Source organism: Centropristis striata, chromosome 10 (assembly GCF_030273125.1).
Source record: "Centropristis striata isolate RG_2023a ecotype Rhode Island chromosome 10, C.striata_1.0, whole genome shotgun sequence".
Classification (NCBI taxonomy): Eukaryota; Metazoa; Chordata; class Actinopteri; order Perciformes; family Serranidae; genus Centropristis; species Centropristis striata.
The window spans coordinates 38606419-38627269 of NC_081526.1; the positions used below are offsets into that span (position 1 = coordinate 38606419).

Below are 20851 nucleotides of genomic sequence, written 5' to 3' on the forward strand. Positions count from 1 at the left end.
ATCATGCAAATATTACAGCACTGAGTAAATTTAGTTACTTTCCAAAACTATCTACAAATAGACATAAACTTTTCTCCCTTCTGCCTTGTGTTTTATGCTTATTCTTGTGTTTTATGGCTGTATTAGTGCTAGTTTTAGTGGCTGTCTTGTCCAGTGCAAAACAGTATTGACAAAATAATTTAATAGACACAAAAATAAACATTAGAAAAATATTTCAGAAAACCCAGGAAAAACCTGCCACAGCAATATGCTAAAAAAAACCCAACACATTAAATAAATAAATGACACTTAAAAGCAGCACAATAGTTCAGCATATTAAGGCTTTTAATTCGAAACTGATTTAATTACATAATTAAATTATCTGCTTGTTACAGGAAATCAACTAAACTAAGTTAAACACAGAAACACTGTTATTAAAAAGGAAACTTAATACAAGTTAAACCCAATTCACGTGTCAGGGGCGCGCATAGATATATAAAGATTTAATTATGTCTTTGGGACGCGGGCGTGCTCGTGCTTGTGAGATGACGTCAGCTGTGCCAGCGCGCCTGCGCAGAGAAACCAGGAACAGATATGCTTCAGTTCTGTTTTGTTTTGGAAGAAAGGGGAATAAGAAGTAAGTTCTTACTAAGAATTATTACGTTTTTACAGCGTAGGAACGATTCCGTGAGAAAATACACGTAATAATGTTTAAAAGAACACGTGTGTCGCTTTTATTTGAGGTGTTTATTAGCAGAAATATGAAGGTTTGTGGGTGCAAAGATGCTAAATTAGCTCTGAGCTGCTAGACTTTGCTCCGTTTGGCTCACAGTAAATATGAGTTTAATATGATTTACTGACTAAATGTGGCTGTTGTCGACCGAGATGTCGTTTGTCGTTATATATTTTTTGATCGTTTATTATATAAAATGTCAGAAAACAGTGGAGAATGCTCATGGTGACGTTTTTCTTATTGATTTACCTGAACAACAGTCTAAAAATATCACATTTACAAAGCAGAAAAGACACATTTCACATGTTAAATAAAAAATGATCAGCATCAAAATGTACTTAAAGTATCAAAAGTAAAAGTACTCGTTATGCAGAATGGACCCACTCAGAGTGTTTTATATATATCAAGTATATTAATGGATTAATATTATGATGTATTTATGTAAGCAGCACAAGTAATCAAATGTAATTTGATCAAGTTAGGGATCGTTTTAACTTTTTAATATACTGTTACAAGGTTTAATTAAAAAACAACAAGTCAAATCACTTTAAATGTATTTTTTTATGTTAAATCTCGACCTGTAAAGTAACTAAAGCGGTCAGCTAAATGTAGTGGAGTAAAAAGTACAATATTTGCCTCTAAAATGTAGTGGAGTAGAAGTATAAAGTTACATAAAATGGAAATACTCAAGTAAAGTACAAGTAAGTCAAAATTGTACTTAAGTAGAGTACTTGAGTAAATGTACTTAGTTACTTTCCACCACTGGTGGAACATTCGTCAAGTAGTGACATGACGACGTGAGTCTGCTTTAAGACTGTTTTCTTTTTTGGTCACTTTGTTTCCTTTTTTTTAGTCATTTTGTGTCTTTTTTGGTCATTTTGTGTCTTTTTTTTAGCCATTTTGTGTCTTTTTTGGTCATTTTGTGTCTTTTTTGGTCAATTTGTGTCTTTTTTGGTCATTTTGTTTCCTTTTTTTAGTCATTTTGTGTCTTTTTTTAGTCATTTTGTGTCTTTTTTTAGCCATTTTGTGTCTTTTTTGGTCAATTTGTGTCTTTTTTTTGGTCATTTTGTGTCTTTTTTGGTCAATTTGTGTCTTTTTTGGTCATTTTGTGTCTTTTTTTAGTCATTTTGTGTCTTTTTTTTGTCATTTTGTGTCTTTTTTGGTCATGTTTAATCTCGACCTGTAAAGTAACTAAAGCTGTCAGCTAAATGTAGTGGAGTAGAAGTATAAAGTTACATAAAATGGAAATACTCAAGTAAAGTACAAGTAAGTCAAAATTGTCAAAATAGTTACTTTCCGCCATTGTTAATATCTAACTGTTATTTCTTAGGAACATTCCTGAAAAGCAGAATGTATGAGATTTCACATGTTAAAAGCTGGGAACAACACGTTTTAGTTTAAATAGCCTTCAGCCTTCCCATCATCCTGTTTACATTGTGTTGTTTATCAGTTTGCTGACAACAGTAACTTAATAAAAGGGCTCTAGTGTTTTACCTGGACATCCATCAGATTAGTATATTTTCTAAAAGCCCATAACAACATGTAGACACATACTTTTCAGTTTAAAGTTTATAGTTTATTGATCTTTCAGCATTATCACAGTTTCAGGAAGACAGTTGTAATCAATTGTCTGCTTTTTACTGTTTTCTTCTATCTATTTATCTGCATTTTAGTTTAGTTTTAGTTCATTATTTGCTGTCACAATGAAACCTCAACATTTAGCAGACCACAACATTTAAAATAGATGAAGAGTTAAAAAATGGACACAAATTTAAAACTGCAATTTTCTCAGCTAGAGTCCGACAATATCTGATAACATACAGTCAGAGAGGGCTGAACATGTTGCGGTGAGAATTTAAAGTACAGATATTTTTCATTCTTATATTGGAATAACTAAGGCTCTAGGGCAGGATTTCTTTAGTCAATTTGTCATTTTTTATGTTTTTTAAATGCTGATGACATGCAGTATAATCAAGAAACAGACCAGCACATTTCCAGACAACATTTTAAATATGTATTTTGCACAATTCTTTGTGGAGAAACTCAGTTTTACAGATCAGTTGAATAAATCAACTAATTGATTAATTAATTACAAATTCAGTCCTAGAAATGACTCTTTGCGCAAGGTAGATTATATTACTAAATTATATGTTTTAAAACAACTTAAAAATGTTTAAATATATTGACTGACATTTTAGCCACAGGAACTTTGAGCTGCTGAAAATAACCTCAGTATTATTGCATATAGAGATACACCATTCTCACCAACTTTTGCAGTACTGAGAGTGAAACTCAGGCTCTCCTAGACTGTGAGCAGCAGACTGATCCCTCCTCTGCTTGTGTGTGTTGTAGAACAGGTCTAGCAGCCTCCAGCTCCCCTGCAGCCATGACGAGCTGCTCTTGTTGCACCAGGCTGTGCTCCCGCTCCTCGGCCTACACTCTGGCCCTCGGCCTGGGCTTCGTCACTCTGGGGACCAGTCGCATCCTGCTGCTCAAATTCTCGGCCAATGCTCGTGAGTCCAAGATATTATTTTTTGCACACATTTGAATGGCATGTTTTAAAACCATTTTAATGTGTGTCCCAGTGTAGTGTTGACATCTTGTTGACTGTGTCTTTGTTTGTGCAGAGAACAAGTATGACTTCCTGCCTGCATCCGTCAACCTGCTGGCTGAGGCGCTCAAACTGCTCTTCTGCCTGGCCATGTCCGTCAGGGTCATAGTCCGAGGTAACCAAGAGATCACAGCTGTCTCAATGCATTTGTGGTCTAGACGGATTTCAGAATAAAAGCCTCCTATAAGAAGTGAGGAGCATTTATGGGTACAAGTCGGGAACCGGCCTACCTTACATATCTCAAGGGTGCTGAGTCCAAAAATGGTTCCCAAGCGAAATTTTGAGTTTTTGACCTTCTAATTTGTATCAAATGGCCACCAAATTGCCCATCTTGCTCAGTCGTTGGACCATTTCCCCTTAGTTTTTTTGTAAGTAGGCAATCAAAGATGAGGAAATTAAGTTTCTGGATCTATAGTCTAGAGTCAGAGCAAGGATATAGTGGAGGCTCAGTGTCTTTTATATATATATATATACATACATATATATATATATATATATATATATATATACATACATACATATATATATATATATATATATATATATATATATATATATATATATATATATATATATATATATATATATATATATATACATACATATATATATATATATATGCAAAATACCAACTGGAACATTTAAAAGTGATATTGATTGAATATTTACGTCGGCCTTAAAAAAAGACACAATGCTTAATTTCACCTTAAAAGTTTGTATTTTGCATATATATATATATATATATATATCTAGAGTCTAGAGTCAAAGCAAGGATATAGTGGAGGCTCAGTGTCTTTTTTATGTATATATATATATATATATATATATACATAAAAAAGACACTGAGCCTCCACTATATCCTTGCTTTGACTCTAGACTCTAGATCCAGAAACTTAATTTCCTCGTCTTTGATTGCCTACTTACAAAAAAACTAAGGGGAAATGGTCCAATGACCAACGGCCGCCATTTTGATATGCAAATTAGAAGGTCAAAAATTAAAAATTTCGCTTGGGAACCATTTTTTTGATTCAGCACCCTTGAAATAAGTAAAGTAGGCTGGTTCCTGACTTGTACCCATAAATGCTCCTCACTTTCACTTTTTGGACAATTCCGTCTAGACTATTGTGTCTGTGATAAAGAGGTGTATTTATTTACTCTTTTTGTCTTGTGTTTCTTCAGAGGGACGATCCTGCAGAGACCTGGGCTTCTCCTCCACCTCCTCCTTCATCACCTCCCTGAAGTGGTCCGTCCCTGCTTTCCTCTACTTCCTGGACAACCTGATCATCTTCTACGTCATGACGTACCTGCAGCCTGTGAGTTCACATTTTAATGTTTCCAATACCTTAACCTCCTGAGACCCAAGCTTTTGTTTGCTATGTATTGTTTCCCCTAGATATTTTGGATTTGTAGGACCTGATGAGTACAAAAACTAAGCATTATCTTTGATTTATCTCTTTAATTTTACTGTATAACACAATTAATACTTTTTATTTCCTTACATTTACACTCTCTCTTTGGAAGAACGATAGTAAAAGGCTATTCGTTCTCAAATGAGAATTCCTGATTAGCAGAGTCGTGGCTTGTTGCTAATGCTAAAAAAATAGTCAAACTTGCACAGAACATCAAACTACAAACATAATTAAGCACAAATAAACAAGTTTTAATCACAAAATCTGATCAGATTTTTTACCTGGTCCACTTTTGTCTGGGGACAAGCTGCTGATTGACTTGACCAACATGCTGCCATCTTGTTTTTACACTAATTGATGTATTGTGCTTTTTCTAGAGTGTGTACTACTGAGGACAACATGTTATAGTTAAGCAGATTTAATTATAAGGTCCAGAAAAACCTAAAATTAAATGTCCACATATGAGGACGCAGGGTCACAGGAGGTTAAGGAAATGTGTGTGTGTGTGTGTGTGTGTTCTTGTACTTCCTACATAGTGAGGACCGGAACACGTTTTTAACCAACAGAGTGAGGACATTTCGGCCGGTCCTCACTTCTTTAAAGGCTTTTTTTAGATTCCAGACTTTGTTTTAAGGGTTAAAGGTCACATGATAATGATAATTAACTGAAACTGTATTTTGTGGTTACAAAACTAACTAAAATTATAGTAAAAATGTCCTTCATTTTCATCTTTGTCAACTTTTTTCATACATAATGAAGATGGATCAGACAAAGGAAATAAAGGCAAAATTTTACTGTGACCTCTTTTAATCTCCCACCCAACAAATACCCCATTACAAAAAACTAGAACTAATAAAAACTAAACTGAAACTAAAGCATTTCAAAAAATAAACTGAAACTAGCAAACTCACTCTAAAAACTAACAAAAACTAACTGAATTTGAAAACAAAAATTCGTAACAACATTAAAACTAAAACTAATGAAAAATCCAAAACTATTATAACCTTGCTAGGGAATTCACTGTTACAATGAGGGTCCTCACAAAGATAGAAGTACAAGAATGTGTGTGTGTGTGTGTGTGTGTATGTGAGCTTTACATTTCTATTGCATTATTCAACCCCCTTAACATGCAAATGTATTTGTTACTCTTTGAAACCGTGTTTTAACTTGAGTGAAAACCTTTATGTAAATGTAGATTTAACATTTTATTATTATTATTATTATGATGATCATGTTCTGTTATCTCTGCTGTGTTATCTCATAACAAGCTGTCCTTCCTCTCGTCCCCAGGCCATGGCAGTGTTGTTCTCTAACTTTGTCATCCTGACCACAGCTGTTCTCTTCAGGATCGTTCTCAAGTACGTGGATCATTTGTTTTGTTCTTCAGTAGGATAGTGTGTGTGTGTGTGTGTGTGTTTTTGTGACTGTAGATGAGAGGTGTTAGTGTGCAACACTTTATCACATTTTCTTTTTTGTGATTTATTGAGAAGAGATGTCCTCTATCTTTTTTCTTTTTTTTTTCTTTGTGTATTTATTTTTATTGTTTTCATAACAGAAAAATATAAACAAATTATACACTACTGGTCAAAAGTTTTAGAACACCCCAATTTTTCCAGTTTTTTATTGAAATTCAAGCAGTTCAAGTCAAATGAACAGCTTGAAAGGGTCCAAAGGTAAGTGGTGAACTGCCAGAGGTAAATAAAAAAAGGTAAGCTTAACCAAAACTGAAAAATAATGTACATTTCAGAATTATACAAGTAGGCCTTTTTCAGGGAACAAGAAATGGGTTAACAACTTAACTCTATGGAGTCTTGGGCTATTTTGTCCATTTTTGAATTCTTTTCATGTCTTTGTTAGTCATTTTGTGTCTTTTTTTGGTCATTTTGTGTCTTTTTTTGGATAATTTTGTGTCTTTTTTTGGTAATTTTGTGTCTTTTTTTTGTCATTTTGTGTCTTTTTTTAGTCAATTTGTGTCTTTTTTTATTCCTTTAGTCCAACATAAAATGTGATTTTTGAATCTTTTTTTTACTTTCAAAACACTATCATGCTCAATCAAGAATTTTAAATGTTGCAAATGTGCATTAATTTCAGAGTACACTGAGACATTAAACTGCATCATTTTCAATTAAATTCTGGAAAAGTTGGTGTGTTCTAAAACTTTTGACCAGTAGTGTATATACAAATTAGAGATGGTTGGTTGGATGTTTTTTTGTTTTTTTGACAGAGTTTTTGACATTAGACAAACAAAACAAGGCTATAACATAAATGGCACAGCAACAGAATAACACTAATTCAGTTTTTAGACATTAAATCAAGAAAAGGTTGCCATATTTTAAAAAAGATATCCTCTTTAGTAGATATTATGTACCTGATTTTCTCCAAGTGTAATACATTTCCCAGCTCTCATAACCACATTTCAAATCTAGGAGCCCTTTCAGATTTCCAAGATTGTAGAATTAACTTTCTGGCTGAGATGTCCTCTATCTTAACCAAATATTTTAACAGTTTTTTTTCTTTTACTAGCTTTCTATACAGTTCTACTGAACAAAATCTTCTTTCTACCCTGCAGGACATTATATTGCTGGGCGATATGGCCTAAGAATAAAATCTTTTTAAAAATCTAATGTTTTTACAACATCACACCCAATTTAGGATTTAAATTAATTTAAAAAAAAGTTTTTTTTTCCTAAAAATGAACTAAGCAAGAGAAATTATATTATTCTAATAAGATTTTTAAAATGAAAAAAGATTAACAAAAGCAAACTTAAAGAAGCAGTGATGGTGGTTTGGTACCATCAATATTACAGATTCAAATTTAAACCCATTTTTTGTGTTAAGCATTGCCCGGAAGCATAATTTTAAATGAATTGATAAAATAAATGTATCAATCTATAATAATAATAATGATAATAATAACTTTATTTGTATAGCACTTTACACATACATAAAATGCAGATCAAAATGCTTCACAGTATGGCATTAAAACAAAACAAAAAAATAGATTAATTAATAAATAAATAAAAACACAAAAATTAAAGTTGTAAAAAAAGTAGTAAAAACCCTGAATGCTTGCATAAATAAGTCTTTAATTGATTTTTAAAAATATCAGCACAGCTTGCAAATGAACGTATCTATTAGCTGTTTTTTTTTCTTTTTTTATCCTTTTTATAATTAGACTGTTATGCTTTTAACCTGTAGCACTTTGAGATTCCCTGTAATGTAAAGTGCATTACAAATAAAATGTATTATTATTATTATTTAGTATCTGGACAGCTCTGGGACAATGTTACTGAATGTATTGTGATTGTTTCACTGCTATTTAAGCTGGATGAAACACTCAAAGTGTCCATTTTTCTTTGATTTCTACATATTGTGCATCATTTCATACACATAACTGTGTGATTCTACCTCTTTAATACTTTTGAAAACCTAAACACTAAAAAAACATTGTTGTTCCTATGCACTAAATCTACGCACGACACTTTGCTATGTTATTAATATTATTACTATTATTATTATTATATATACTGTTGCTGCCATTACTATTATTACTATATACTGTAATATACTACTATTATTATTATACCGGCCTTATTTATTATTATTATTATATATTATATATCATATTATTTTATCATATTATTTTACTTATAATTACTTTATTTATATTTTTCAGTTTATTTTTTATATTGTTTATTATCTATTATTACATATTATATTATATATTTTATATACTGTACTATTATTATTATTATTATTATATACCGTCTAGTCACTATAGCATTGTTGCATCATATCACCAGTTTAATTATTACCATCATCTTGCCAACCATCCTACCAACTGATCTTCTTTTTTAACTTCTTAAGTGTCCTTGTTCTATTCTGTGTTTTTTTCTATTGTTGTTTTTATTTATGCTACCTCAGTATTTTATTGTATTCATTCTATTTTATCTATCTCACCTTTCCTGCAGGAGGCGCCTGTCCTGGGTCCAGTGGGCAGCGTTATTTATCCTCTTCCTGTCCATCGTTTCCTTGACGACGGGATCAGGGGCCAGCCAGAACTCGATGGCGGTGCCAGGTCTCCACTCTAACCCCCTCTCCACCCCCTCCAACTCCTGCCTGCTCTACACACAGCTGCTGGAGCAGATGAGGAACAGCAGGTGAGGATGAAACACCTGAACAGAGTTCTTCAGTGATTTAACACTGATCTCATTGTGTGTTGTTAGACTGGGGATGAGCTGGTTAAAACAAAAAAAGAACCAGCAAAATGACTTTTTTAAAATTCCGTGCATTCCTGTTTCTTGTGACAAGAAACAGGAATGCACGCAATTTTAAAAAATCTTGTCAAAACTTGTTTCTTTATAATTCAGTGACTTTTTACAGCCGTTTTTCTGAGTTTGCTCTGTTGTTCTACCAGGCTTGGAATTTCGTCATTTTAGGGGCACGGCCATTTGGCCTTCCTGTTCACACTTATTTTAAGGGCACAAAGGCCACATGACAGGGCATAAAGGCCGTTTGGTTAAATTACGCTGGTTTTACCTTTCAGATTAATACCTTAACATTCTCATTCACCAAGAAACATTAATGCACAATATATTAAATATATTAGAAAGAACCTTTTTGGAAAAGGACAAATGAACCTGTTTTGAAAAGACGGCAAATGCATATATTTTGAAAAGATGGCAAAATGAATCTCCTGCCTGAGTTCATCTAAGAGTAAGGAAAGAGAAATGCCTCCTCCTGCCATAAAAAGGAACCTGCTGAGGTGAAGTTTACATCAGCTAAATGTCTTAGATCCCTTGTCCCTGAGGTAGGGAAGACGTTAGCGCTATCCCACCTAGCTAGCTATCGCTAGTTTTCATTAGAATATTCTAATGAGCCATGTGTTGATGCGCATGTCTGAAGGACAGGGAGTGGGTCGGGTTAGCGTTAGACGCAAAGGCCACCTGGGCCGTAAAATTGAACATTTTTTCACAGGGCATCAAGGCCAGAGTGGCCGTCGTTGCCGTCGTGAAATTCCCACCCTGTGTTCTACATCTCCTGCTTCTATCTTTCCCTCCACAGTGCCACTGAGTCGTGGGTGTCGTCCCTGCCGGGCCAGGCCTGGAGGGACCGGGTGGTGGAGAAGCTCCGGTCTCTGGGCGTGGGTCACATCCTGCTCCTGCTGCAGTGCTTCATCTCTGCCATGGCCAACATCTACAACGAGAAGATCCTCAAAGAAGGAGACCAGCTGTCTGAGAGCATCTTCATCCAGAACAGTAAACTGTGAGCGGTGGTTTATAAAGTGCATGATGAGACATGTAGCTAAGGTAAACTCTAAACTAACGGTGTGTCTGGTGGTTCTGCAGGTATGCGTTCGGCGTGGTGTTTAACGGTCTGACCCTCGGGCTGGGCAGCGAGGCTCGAGGCCTCACGTTGCACTGTGGCCTCCTCCATGGACACAACGTCTACTCTCTAGGTCTGGTGCTGGTCACTGGTGAGTCAAACAACAAAAAAACTACTGAGGCCCCGTTTACACGAGGACGCTCGCGGGTAAAAACAACAAAATATTTTATGTGAAGTGCCTTTCGTTTAGACGGTGACGGCGTTTTTGGGGCTTAAAAACGCAAAAATCCTAAACCACCCTCCAAAGTGTAAAAGTTAAATCCTCTCCTCCGTAGCGTGTCGTCTACACTGACAAGACACAAAACTCTGATCTGATCTGCTCACGTCACGTATGTGTTTACGTCACATACATGCTCCAGGACAGGAAATAAAGAAACGTGGGATTATTTCCATGGTGGGACCTTCAAGCTGCTCTGGCAGCTCTAATAAACTTACAGGAGTCTTTCCACCAAATGTCCAGGATATGTACAGATAGTATTAGTGAACAGAGAAGGATCTGGAATTACCTCCATCACATTCTGGATGCAGCGATTGGTGGGAGGAGCCAGACGGCTGTGAACGAGACCTGGGAGATCTAGTGATGGAGGAGAACTTTGTGGAAGGAGTAGCTGATGAAAATGTGTGGCGTGAAAACTTCTGCATGCCCAAAGATGCTCTTATGGCTTTAAGTGATGCCGCCTGGCTGCATACAATCACATTTCACACACTTCTGTTCAGACCGTCCTCGTGTAAACATAGCCTGATGTTCTTTCTGATCTGATGTTCCTGTGGTTAAGTTTAGGCAACACGTTAATTAGTGAGCTTTGGAGCTGCTGATGAGTGGATTAGTTTTTAGTTTTTTTGTGTGGATTATCTTTAGTAACAGGGTCATGATTTCTGGAAAGAGATTTTGCTGACGAGTTTTTTCAAATTATTTTTTGGCGTTTTGAGCACCACATCTCTACTGTCAATATCTCCAACACTTTGCAACTAACATGAAAACAAACCATATTCATATGTAGCATTATAGGTCAGAGGAACAATGTGTACATTTGATTTTGGGGTGAACTGTGTCCCAGAGAAAAATAATTAAAATTAAAAATATTTTTTTTGCCATAATTCTGGCCATTTTTTCACCTCAAGAAGTCACTTGTGCAGTTGTTTTATGCTTTTGAGGAAATGGCAACTGCTTTTTTATATGGTAAAGAAAGTGACTGCAAAGAGTTCCTATCACTAAACAGAGCCAGCAGGTTTTCTGAATGTATGAATGAGATATTTGACTCGGCCTGTCTTCTCCTCAGCTGCCCTGGGTTTATCTGTGGCCTTCATCTTGAAGTTCAGAGACAACATGTTCCACGTGCTAACGGGTCAGATCACCACCGTCCTGGTGACCGCCCTCTCCCTCTTCCTCTTCGACTTCCGCCCCTCGCTGGACTTCTTCCTCCAGGCTCCCATGGTCCTGCTGGCCATCTTTATCTACAACGCCAGCCGGCCCAAAGACCTGGAGTACACCCTGCAGCAGGAGAAGCTGCGGGTCATCAACGGAGAGGTGTTTGAGAGGTCCAGAGGGGTAGGCAGCAAACACACAAACCACACACACACACAAACCACACACACACTCCTCTTTTCTCACACTACGTCACTCCTCTGACCCCCCTGTACAGCCCCATCCTCTCCTCCCACACTCATACCAAGCTCTCTGGAGCAGCAGTTCTCCACCTTTTTGAGTCGTGACCCCCTAATTTAACATGCATGTTGTCCGTGACCCCGCTCACTGAACACAATCTCACACGCACAGTTCAGATCACCCAAAAAAGACACAAAATTACCAAAAAAGACACTAAATGGCCAAAAATAGACACAAAATGACACAAAAAAGAAAAGAAATGACCAAAAAAAAAAGACGCAAAATGACTTAAAAAATGACACAAAATGACCAAAAAAATGACACAAAATGACCAAAAAAAAAGACACAAAATGACAAAAAAAGACGCAAAATGACAAAAAAAAGACTCAAAATGACAAAAAAAAGACACAAAATGGCAAAAAAAAGACACAAAATGACCAAAAAAAGACACAAAATGGCAAAAAAAAGACGCAAAATGACTTAAAAAATGACACAAAATGACAAAAAAAAAGACACAAAATGACAAAAAAAGACGCAAAATGACAAAAAAAAGACACAAAATGACAAAAAAAAGACACAAAATGGCAAAAAAAAAGACACAAAATGACCAAAAAAAGACACAAAATGGCAAAAAAAAGACGCAAAATGACAAAAAAAACACACAAAATTACAAAAAAAACACACAAAATTACAAAAAATGACACAAAATGATTTGGCGACCCCCAGAAATCATCTCGCGACCCCAGTTGGGGTCCCGACCCCAAGGTTGAGAACAGCTGCTCTGGAGGAAGCTGCCTCTCATGTCTCTATAATGTGATTTCTTCTGCAGGAGGAAACCTGATTTCCTGCTATGTAAACAGCATTCAGAGTCGTGCTGCTGCATTACCTCAGCTAACTTCATTAGGTCATTGTAGCCTATTGGATTTTAAAGGAAGAAGCTATTAAACACAGCAGATATCTATGTGTTCCACATGAGGACACTGTCCTGGACTTAACAGGACTCTGATGTACTTTCATAAACCAGAGCCCAACCTTTTTCTGCTCCTGTCATTCATTGTCGCTTTATATTTTACTGCATTATATAAGTCCTTCCCCCAAGTAGGGAGAACTCAAACATGTCTTTTTTTTGCAGAATAACAGTTATAAAGCATGGAAAAAGAAGAAACACAACTTATATTTCATTGATTTATTTACAAAAAAGGAATGTATACATACAACATTTTCCCAATTGTCCACAAGTGTAGCCTCACAATCTGTACATATTGAACTATTTATATTTTCTTTCTTGTCCTCTCCCCTCTGCTCTGTGTAAACAGCCTGTAGTTCAGCCCAAATTTCACAGATTGTTTTGTCATGTTCAGCTGAAGTCATTCACAGCTTCCCAGATGCTTTAAGGAGCGCAGAATCTAATGTTTTTTACAGGCTCTGATTAGTGTGAAAGGTTTATTTTTAGCGTAATATTTTTAATGAGACGGAGTGTGAAAATCTGACAATTACATCTTTTTTAACAGTTTCTGGTTAGATAGATAGATAGATAGATAGATATAGATAGATATAGATATAGAGAAATAGATATAGATAGATAGATATAGATATAGATATAGATATAGATGGATAGATAGATAGATAGATAGATAGATAGATAGATAGATAGATAGATTACTTTATTCATCCCCGAAGGGAAATTCGGTTGTCACAGCAGTCCGGTATTTAAGTACAATAAAAATAAAATACAATAGAATAAAAAAAATACTGAGGTAGCGTAAATAAAAACAACAATAGAAAAAAACACAGAATAGAACAAGGACACTTAAGAAGTTAAAAAAGCAGATCAGTAGGTAAGATGGTTGACAAGATGAAGGTAATTATACTGATGATATGATGGCAACAATGCTATAGTGACTAGACGATTATGATAATTGATGTAAATTTGGTGTTTGAAAAGAAATGAAAACATGCCTTTCAAACCAACTGGTTCAGAGGGTTAAAACATTTGATGTTTTGTGATGATCCTAAGATGTTTATCTTAGAAATCACTTTGTGTTTGCAGATTTTTCCCCACTTCTGCACTCATTCTGATTCCTCTGCTGTGTGTTTTGTGCGGCAGGACGGCGAGGAGCTGGAGCTCCTGACGAAGCCCAACACGGACAGTGAGTCTGAGGAGGAGTCTTTATAGTCTCCTGGTCTCTGACAGGTCAGAAGAACTTCTTCTTCACTCCTCCGAGTATTTATCTGCAGCACAGACTCGTTGTCATGATGCAGCGTGGTCTCAGATTCTGTCAAAGCATTTATTGGAAGGACTGTCAGCGGTAAATGACAGTGTTGATGGATTGTGTTCTGAACTCTGTCAGACTCTTGTGATGACTAAGACTATTGTGTATATTTTGAAATGTGCCTGTCTTTGTATGAGTTCTGTCATTTATGTATGACATGTTTTTGCTGGGGAATAATTGCCACTGTATTTGCCGTTCGGGATCATTAAGGCTTTCTGTCATGGAGAGTTTATTTCTTCAGATGATTCCTGTGGTGTTTGCAGCTAGTTCACTGCTTTCAGGTGATGGTTTAATGACCAGCAAGCCACAATTCAGACAGTTTTATGATTGTATAAGGCTTTATGCTGTTTTTAAGTGTTGTTGGCATGGTGTAAAAGAAGTGTTTCTTCAACCTGTGGTCACTTTCTAAACAAAGTGGGAAACTAAAGCACCATATTCCAGTAAAAAGTCACAAACTATAGCTTCAGAAATAACCATGTAATTGTAAATTACACATTCCCAGACATTTTAACGCACAATCAGTCTGGTGTTTCCATTACAGTGTACAGACGTTTCTATTTTTCTTAAACATGAAGCAGAACCGTGAGCATTTCCAGAGAGGATCAGTGAGGGTGTCTGAGTTTATGAAAGCACAACAAAGTGGCTCTTGGTTCTCTTACTTGGCCTTGAATATTCCTTTCTTAGGTGGAGTATTGATGTAGTGCAACTGTGAAATACCAAAACATATATTCCTTTTTGTGCCATAAATACATTTGAACACATGAATGCTGGTTGTTCTGAAATAAACTGCAAAGAAAAGTACTTAAATATTGTCTGAACATATGTGATAATAATAGCAGGAAATATGAGGGAGGAAATGGCTCAGATGTGTTGGAAAGGATGGCGATAAATCCTTCTATTGCCTGTTATTAATGAGAGGTATGCATCATAGATATAGATATGAAATCCCCAAAAAGATCATAAACACAGATACAAATGCAAGAGAAGACAGACAGACTCTCACAAACTGGAATAAAAGTTGGTCTCAGTCCCAATATAACAAAAACTCCAAAACCAGAAACCCCATCTTGTTGAACAGCACTGCCCTAGAGCAGTAGTTCTCAACCTTTTTGAGTCGTGACCCCCAATTTAACATGCATGTTGTCCGCTACCCCCGCTCACTGAACACAATCTCACACGCACAGTTCAGATCACCCAAAAAAGAAACAAAATGACCAAAAAAAGGAAACAAAATGATCAAAAAAAGGAAACAAAATGATCAAAAAAGACTCAAAATGACCAAAAAAGACACAAAATTACCCAAAAAAGACACAAAAAAGAAACAAAATGACCAAAAAAAGACACAAAATGACCCAAAAAAGAAACAAAATGACCCAAAAAAGACATTAAATGACCCAAAAGACTAAAACACATGAACACTTTAACACAGTGGAGACAGAGCTGACTTCCAAAATGATTTGGCGACCCCCAGAAATCATCTCGCGACCCCAATTGGGATCCCGACCCCAAGGTTGAGAATAGCTGCCCTAGAGGAGGTAGAAGCTGTCACCTATCTAGGCAGTGTGTTTGTGTTTGATACCACTGGAGGGACAGATGCCCACATCAGCAGCAGGATTAACAAGGCTAGAGGAGTATTTAACATGCTCAGAAAGATCTGCAGCTCCAAAAACATCTCCACCAACACCAAGATCATCTTCTATTCCAACGTGAAACAAGTGATGCTGTATGGATCAGAGACATGGAGAACATCCATCAACACCTGCCTCAGAAGGATACTAAACATCTGGTGGAGAGACAAAATCAACAGTCTGGACCTATGGAAAAGAACAAACCAAGACCCTATAAACATACAAATCCAGAAGAGAAAGTGGAGTTGGATTGGCCGCAGCCTCAGTGTCCAGATTTTTACTAATCTATCTTCTATAGTTTAATAAACTCCCCTCTGGAAGGGTTATCGGGACAGGTACGGCGGATACAACTCCAGTCACTTTTATGATTTTTATTTTCTCAACATACACAATAAGCATCCACACCCTGGGTAGTTGTTACACTATGATAGAAGAGAAGAAGAAGAAGATTACTTTATTAATCCCACAATGGGGAAATTCAACCTCTGCATTTAACCCATCCTTTTTTACACACAAGTGAACACACCATGCAAGGAGCAGTGGGCAGCACATTACTGCGCCCGCTAGTTAGCTAATAAGCTAATTAGCCTACCGCTAGTTAGCTTATTAGTGGCGACGTTAATTAGAAAAGTAAACAGTGACGTTGAGTAGGTTGTAAACCTGTAATGCAAACATAAACACAAAACCCAGAATTAATGAATGAAATTATACACTCATTCATATGATATTTAAACATCAAACATGCTAGTCTGCAGCTACTCACCGGCAACCAGTACCAGTCCTGACTAGGAAGTAAATGAAACCAAAACCAAAAAGTGAGACACCTGCTGGAAAGTTCTACACTCAGAAAGCCACAAACATCACCCGACAAGCCCTGACATGGAACCAACAAGGGAAAAGGAAAAGAGGTCGCCCAAAGAACAGCTGGAGAAGAAGTGTGAGAAAGGCAGAAATGGCAGAGTGGGCTCAGTGAAACATCGTAAACAGAGAGAAATGAGGGATAATGGTTAGCGGCCTATGCATCCAAGAGGAGCAAAGGATTTAAGTCAAGTAAGTCAGAACTGTAAGACCATATTTTTTTTACTCATATCTCAAGAATGGCTGGAGAGAGACAAAAATGCATTAAATATTTTGCTGGTAGCAGGTAAAAGGGAGGACATGGTAATTGCAGGAGAGCTGAACTTTAAATGCAGGTTTGGAAATATTTGTGTCATACTGGGAAAACTGAGTTAACTACTGTATACACCCCGAAACTTTATTTTTTGCAAATCAATGTAAATATGGTTACTCAATAGTTTTTCTGATTTTTTTTTTGGTTTTCATTTTTCTCTGTCAAAAATCTTAATCATTGGGCATGTTTTTCATACAATATTTAAAACTCATTAATGGAATTGTGTTTGATGTTCAATGTCAATAAAAAAAAAACATAATTAAAGAAAGGAAAAATAATTTAGTGAGGTGAAAGGACAGGGAAGTGGAGAAAGAATCTGAGTGATTGTGGATGGAAATGTTTATTATTAGGGCCTCGGGGCAATCTCCCCAGCACTGGTCCCATCCAGCAATATCTGCAGGGACCAGTGCTGCACTACTGTTATACTGTGGATTTCTTCTTCTTCCTCTTCCGGAAGCAATTTCGTCCCGCTACTAGTACAAACTAGGACAAATTATATATCAAAACGTGTGGTTTGATCGGGATCGGTGTGCTATTACTTTTCTCTACGGAATATGAATTTTTTCGCGACGTAAGTCGCGAAAAACTGCCCAAAATTTTGCATTGAAATGAATGGGACGGCCGAAAGAAAATGAGCAAAAAAGAACATTAATTGAAGATTTTCAGACGACTACTTCTCCGGCATAATTTCACCTAGAGACTCCATTTAAACTTTAAACAGTAGACACAAGTCTTGTGTATTGGTGTATTACTTTGCGTTTCGATAGGTCATATAGTTTTTTATCAATCCCTGTTCAATGACCATGATCATTTTTGGAGAAATTCTGAGATTATAATGGGTGTGTATTGCACGGAATGTTCGTGTCAGAGTGTGTGATGTCATCGCTCAGAGTGTAGAGGGAGAGGTAAAACTGTCAAAAAATAAATTTGAAAACTGCGCTCCAGGCCGCAAATTTCACTCTACAGAAATAATTTATACATAGAAATGTAGAAAAATTTGTCTTCTCACTCACAATCCTCTGGTATAGCTGTCAGAGTTATAATTTGGGCGTACGACGCAAAGATGCGCCACCAAAACCACCAACAGCCTCATTGGGTCCCATATTAAAAACGCAGGAAGATTTCGGAAAAAGTGAGATTTAACTGTTTTTTTAGATCGCTCTAACAAAGCTATTTTTTCATTTTTCTTAAAAAAAAACATATGTAGAGGTTCAGGAAGAACTCAGGACGCTCAAAGTGAAGTCGGATCAATGATAGGTATTATGGTTTCGCCAAAAATGCTTTCTGTTCGAGGCCAGAAATTTCACTCTGCCCACCTCTGGCTGCTTTCACTCTGCCAGAAGATTCCACAGCTGTTAATTCCGTTGATTGCTCTGCTCTGATTGGTCGACCCCACGCTTTGATGCTCTGATTGGTCGACCCCAATGCTTTGATGCTTTGATGTGATTACAGTTACAGATACACGCACACACACACGCACACACACACACACACACACACACACACACTGGTCATTTAATGTAATAACAGTTAAAGACACACACACACACACACACACACACACACACACACACACACACACACACACACACACACACACACACACACTGGTCATTTAATGTAATAACAGTTAAAGACACACACACACACACACACACGCACGCGCGCGCGCGTAAGCGCGCACACTCCTCCAGATACAAATGTTTCACACACACACATTTTGAGGTTAAAGGTCATAGGTTGCTGTATAAATAAATACTTGAAGAGGAATGCTTGTTGTAGGTGTGCTCCTTGTATATTATATAGTATTATAACATTACTAGTATTAATTGTTTGAAATCTCTGAAGAATCTCATCATAGTGTACACACACCGGCAGTAGCCCCCGTGGCCCTTTCAAAATTTCCCCCAGAGGAAATTTTCTAGTTATTACTATTATTTATTTTATTTGTTTTCCCCCCTTTTTATGTGAAGCACTTTCTCTTGTATGAAAAGTGCTATACAAATAAAGTCTGATTGATTGATTGATTGATTGATTGATTGATTGATTGATTGATAGTTGTATCTTTTTGTTTGTTTGTTGTTACTGTAAGTTGTGAGAGAGTGGTCCCAGCCATGTGAGCGGGGAGGTGCAGCTTTCTGTCCTGTGAAGACGGGAGCTCCGTCCTGAAGTCCTCTTCAGGTTTTTAAAATTCCTCACCGTCAATGCGACATTACTCCGCCGTTAACTTCCAGAGAATGAAAGCGTTAACATTTGGGCTGACCTTTGTCCGACAGTAAGTGTATTTGACATTCATATTCAGTGTTTATGAGGAATGTTAGCTGTCAGAGTCGTGCTGCCTGTCTGTCGCTGCTATTTATAGAAGTCTGTAGTTTCTCTGTGGACCTTTGACATATAGAAAGTGTATTTGTGGATAATAATTGATATATATGTGCCCGGGGAATTACAAGCTAACATGATAAGTTTCCTCGTGTAGCCTAGCAGTATTTAAACCAGTTAGTGTGTTCTGCATTCATTTAGCACAAGCTAGAACGAAGTTAACCTCAGCAGGTGCTGCAGAGAATAATCCAGTGACGGAAAAAGTATTCAGATCCATTACTGAAGTAAAAATACCAAAACCACGCTGCAGAATGACTCCACCACAAGTAAAAGTCCTGCATTCACAACTTACTGAAGTAAAAGTACAAAAGTACCAGCATCAAAATGTACTTAAAGTATCAAAAGTAAGTATTCCTTATGCTTTAAATATTCCAAATATATTATTGGATTATTTTTTTTTTCATGTATTTCTGCAAGCAGCATTCTACTTGTTGTCAGGGTCAGGTACATTTTAACTGCTTAATAAATGTTATCTGGTTTAATTTATAAACGTGCAATCATTTTAAATTGATCATATTTTTTCATGTTAAATCTTAAACCTGTAAAGTAACTTGTGACTGAAGCTGGCAGCTATATGTAGTGAAGTAAAATATACAATATTTGCCCCTAAAATGTAGTGAAGTAGAAGTATAAAGTCACATATGTGGATATGTGAAATTACTCCACGACAAGTAAAAGTCCTGCATTCAAAACTTACTGCAGTAAAAGTACAACAGTATCAGCATCCAAATGTACTTAAAGTATCGAAAGTAAAAGTACTCGTTATGCAGAATGGACTCACTCAGGTTTTCACATATAATCAAATACAATATTGGATTATTATTATTAATAGAGATGCATTTATGTAAGCAGCAATTTCAGCTCATATTAACTACTTAATATACTGTTATGCGGTTTAATTAATAAATAAAAGTGTCTCATCACTTTAAATGTACTATGTTTTTTTATGTTAAATCGTGATCTGAAAAGCTAAATGTAACTGAGTAAGAAGTACAATATGTGCCTCAAAATGAAGTATAAAGTTACATTTAATGGAAATTATCAAGTAACTATTACTTAAGTACAGTACTTGAGTAAATGTACTTAGTTACATTCTACTAATTCTCTCGACCACTGACCACTTTAAATCCCTGATTACTGAGAAATAATGACATTTATGGACATTTGATGAACTCCTCATTCATTGGGGCTCATTATAGCTGCTAGCATGTTTGTGGTGACGTGTTATTTAATGTGGTGGTGAGATAGAACGATGGTTTGAAGGACAGTCGGTTCCCAAGGCCCCTGAATTAACCAGATAAAAAAAAATATGTGAAAGAAATATCAAACTTGTGATGGGAAGTTAGTGTCAACCTATAGTATATATATATATATATGTCGCCCTCTAGTGGCGGAATAATTCTTTATTATTTTATTTACAGATATCTTTTTAATGTCTTTAAATTGATTAAAGCAATACACTGTTTTTGTATTTCATCATTTTATTCTGCCAATCAGAAGGGATATCTTACACACACACACATACATATATATATATATATATATATGTATATATATATACATATATATATACATATATATATATATATATATATACATATATACATATATATATATATACATATACATATATATATATATATATATATATATATATATATATTCAAAAGTATATGA

At 36.1% G+C, this 20851-nt stretch overlaps 1 protein-coding gene across 1 annotated transcript; it reads left to right on the plus strand.

Annotated features, from left to right (window-relative positions):
- Positions 1 to 524: 524 nt before the first annotated feature.
- slc35a5 (solute carrier family 35 member A5) lies at positions 525 to 14797 on the plus strand. The gene is made up of 10 exons (XM_059342400.1): positions 525 to 616; positions 3065 to 3225; positions 3340 to 3438; positions 4503 to 4636; positions 6023 to 6090; positions 8704 to 8892; positions 9797 to 9997; positions 10081 to 10208; positions 11398 to 11666; positions 13831 to 14797. Exons 1-10 carry the CDS (start codon positions 525 to 527, stop codon positions 13897 to 13899), a joined length of 1410 nt encoding a protein of 469 aa, XP_059198383.1. The 3' UTR covers positions 13900 to 14797.
- Positions 14798 to 20851: the final 6054 nt, after the last annotated feature.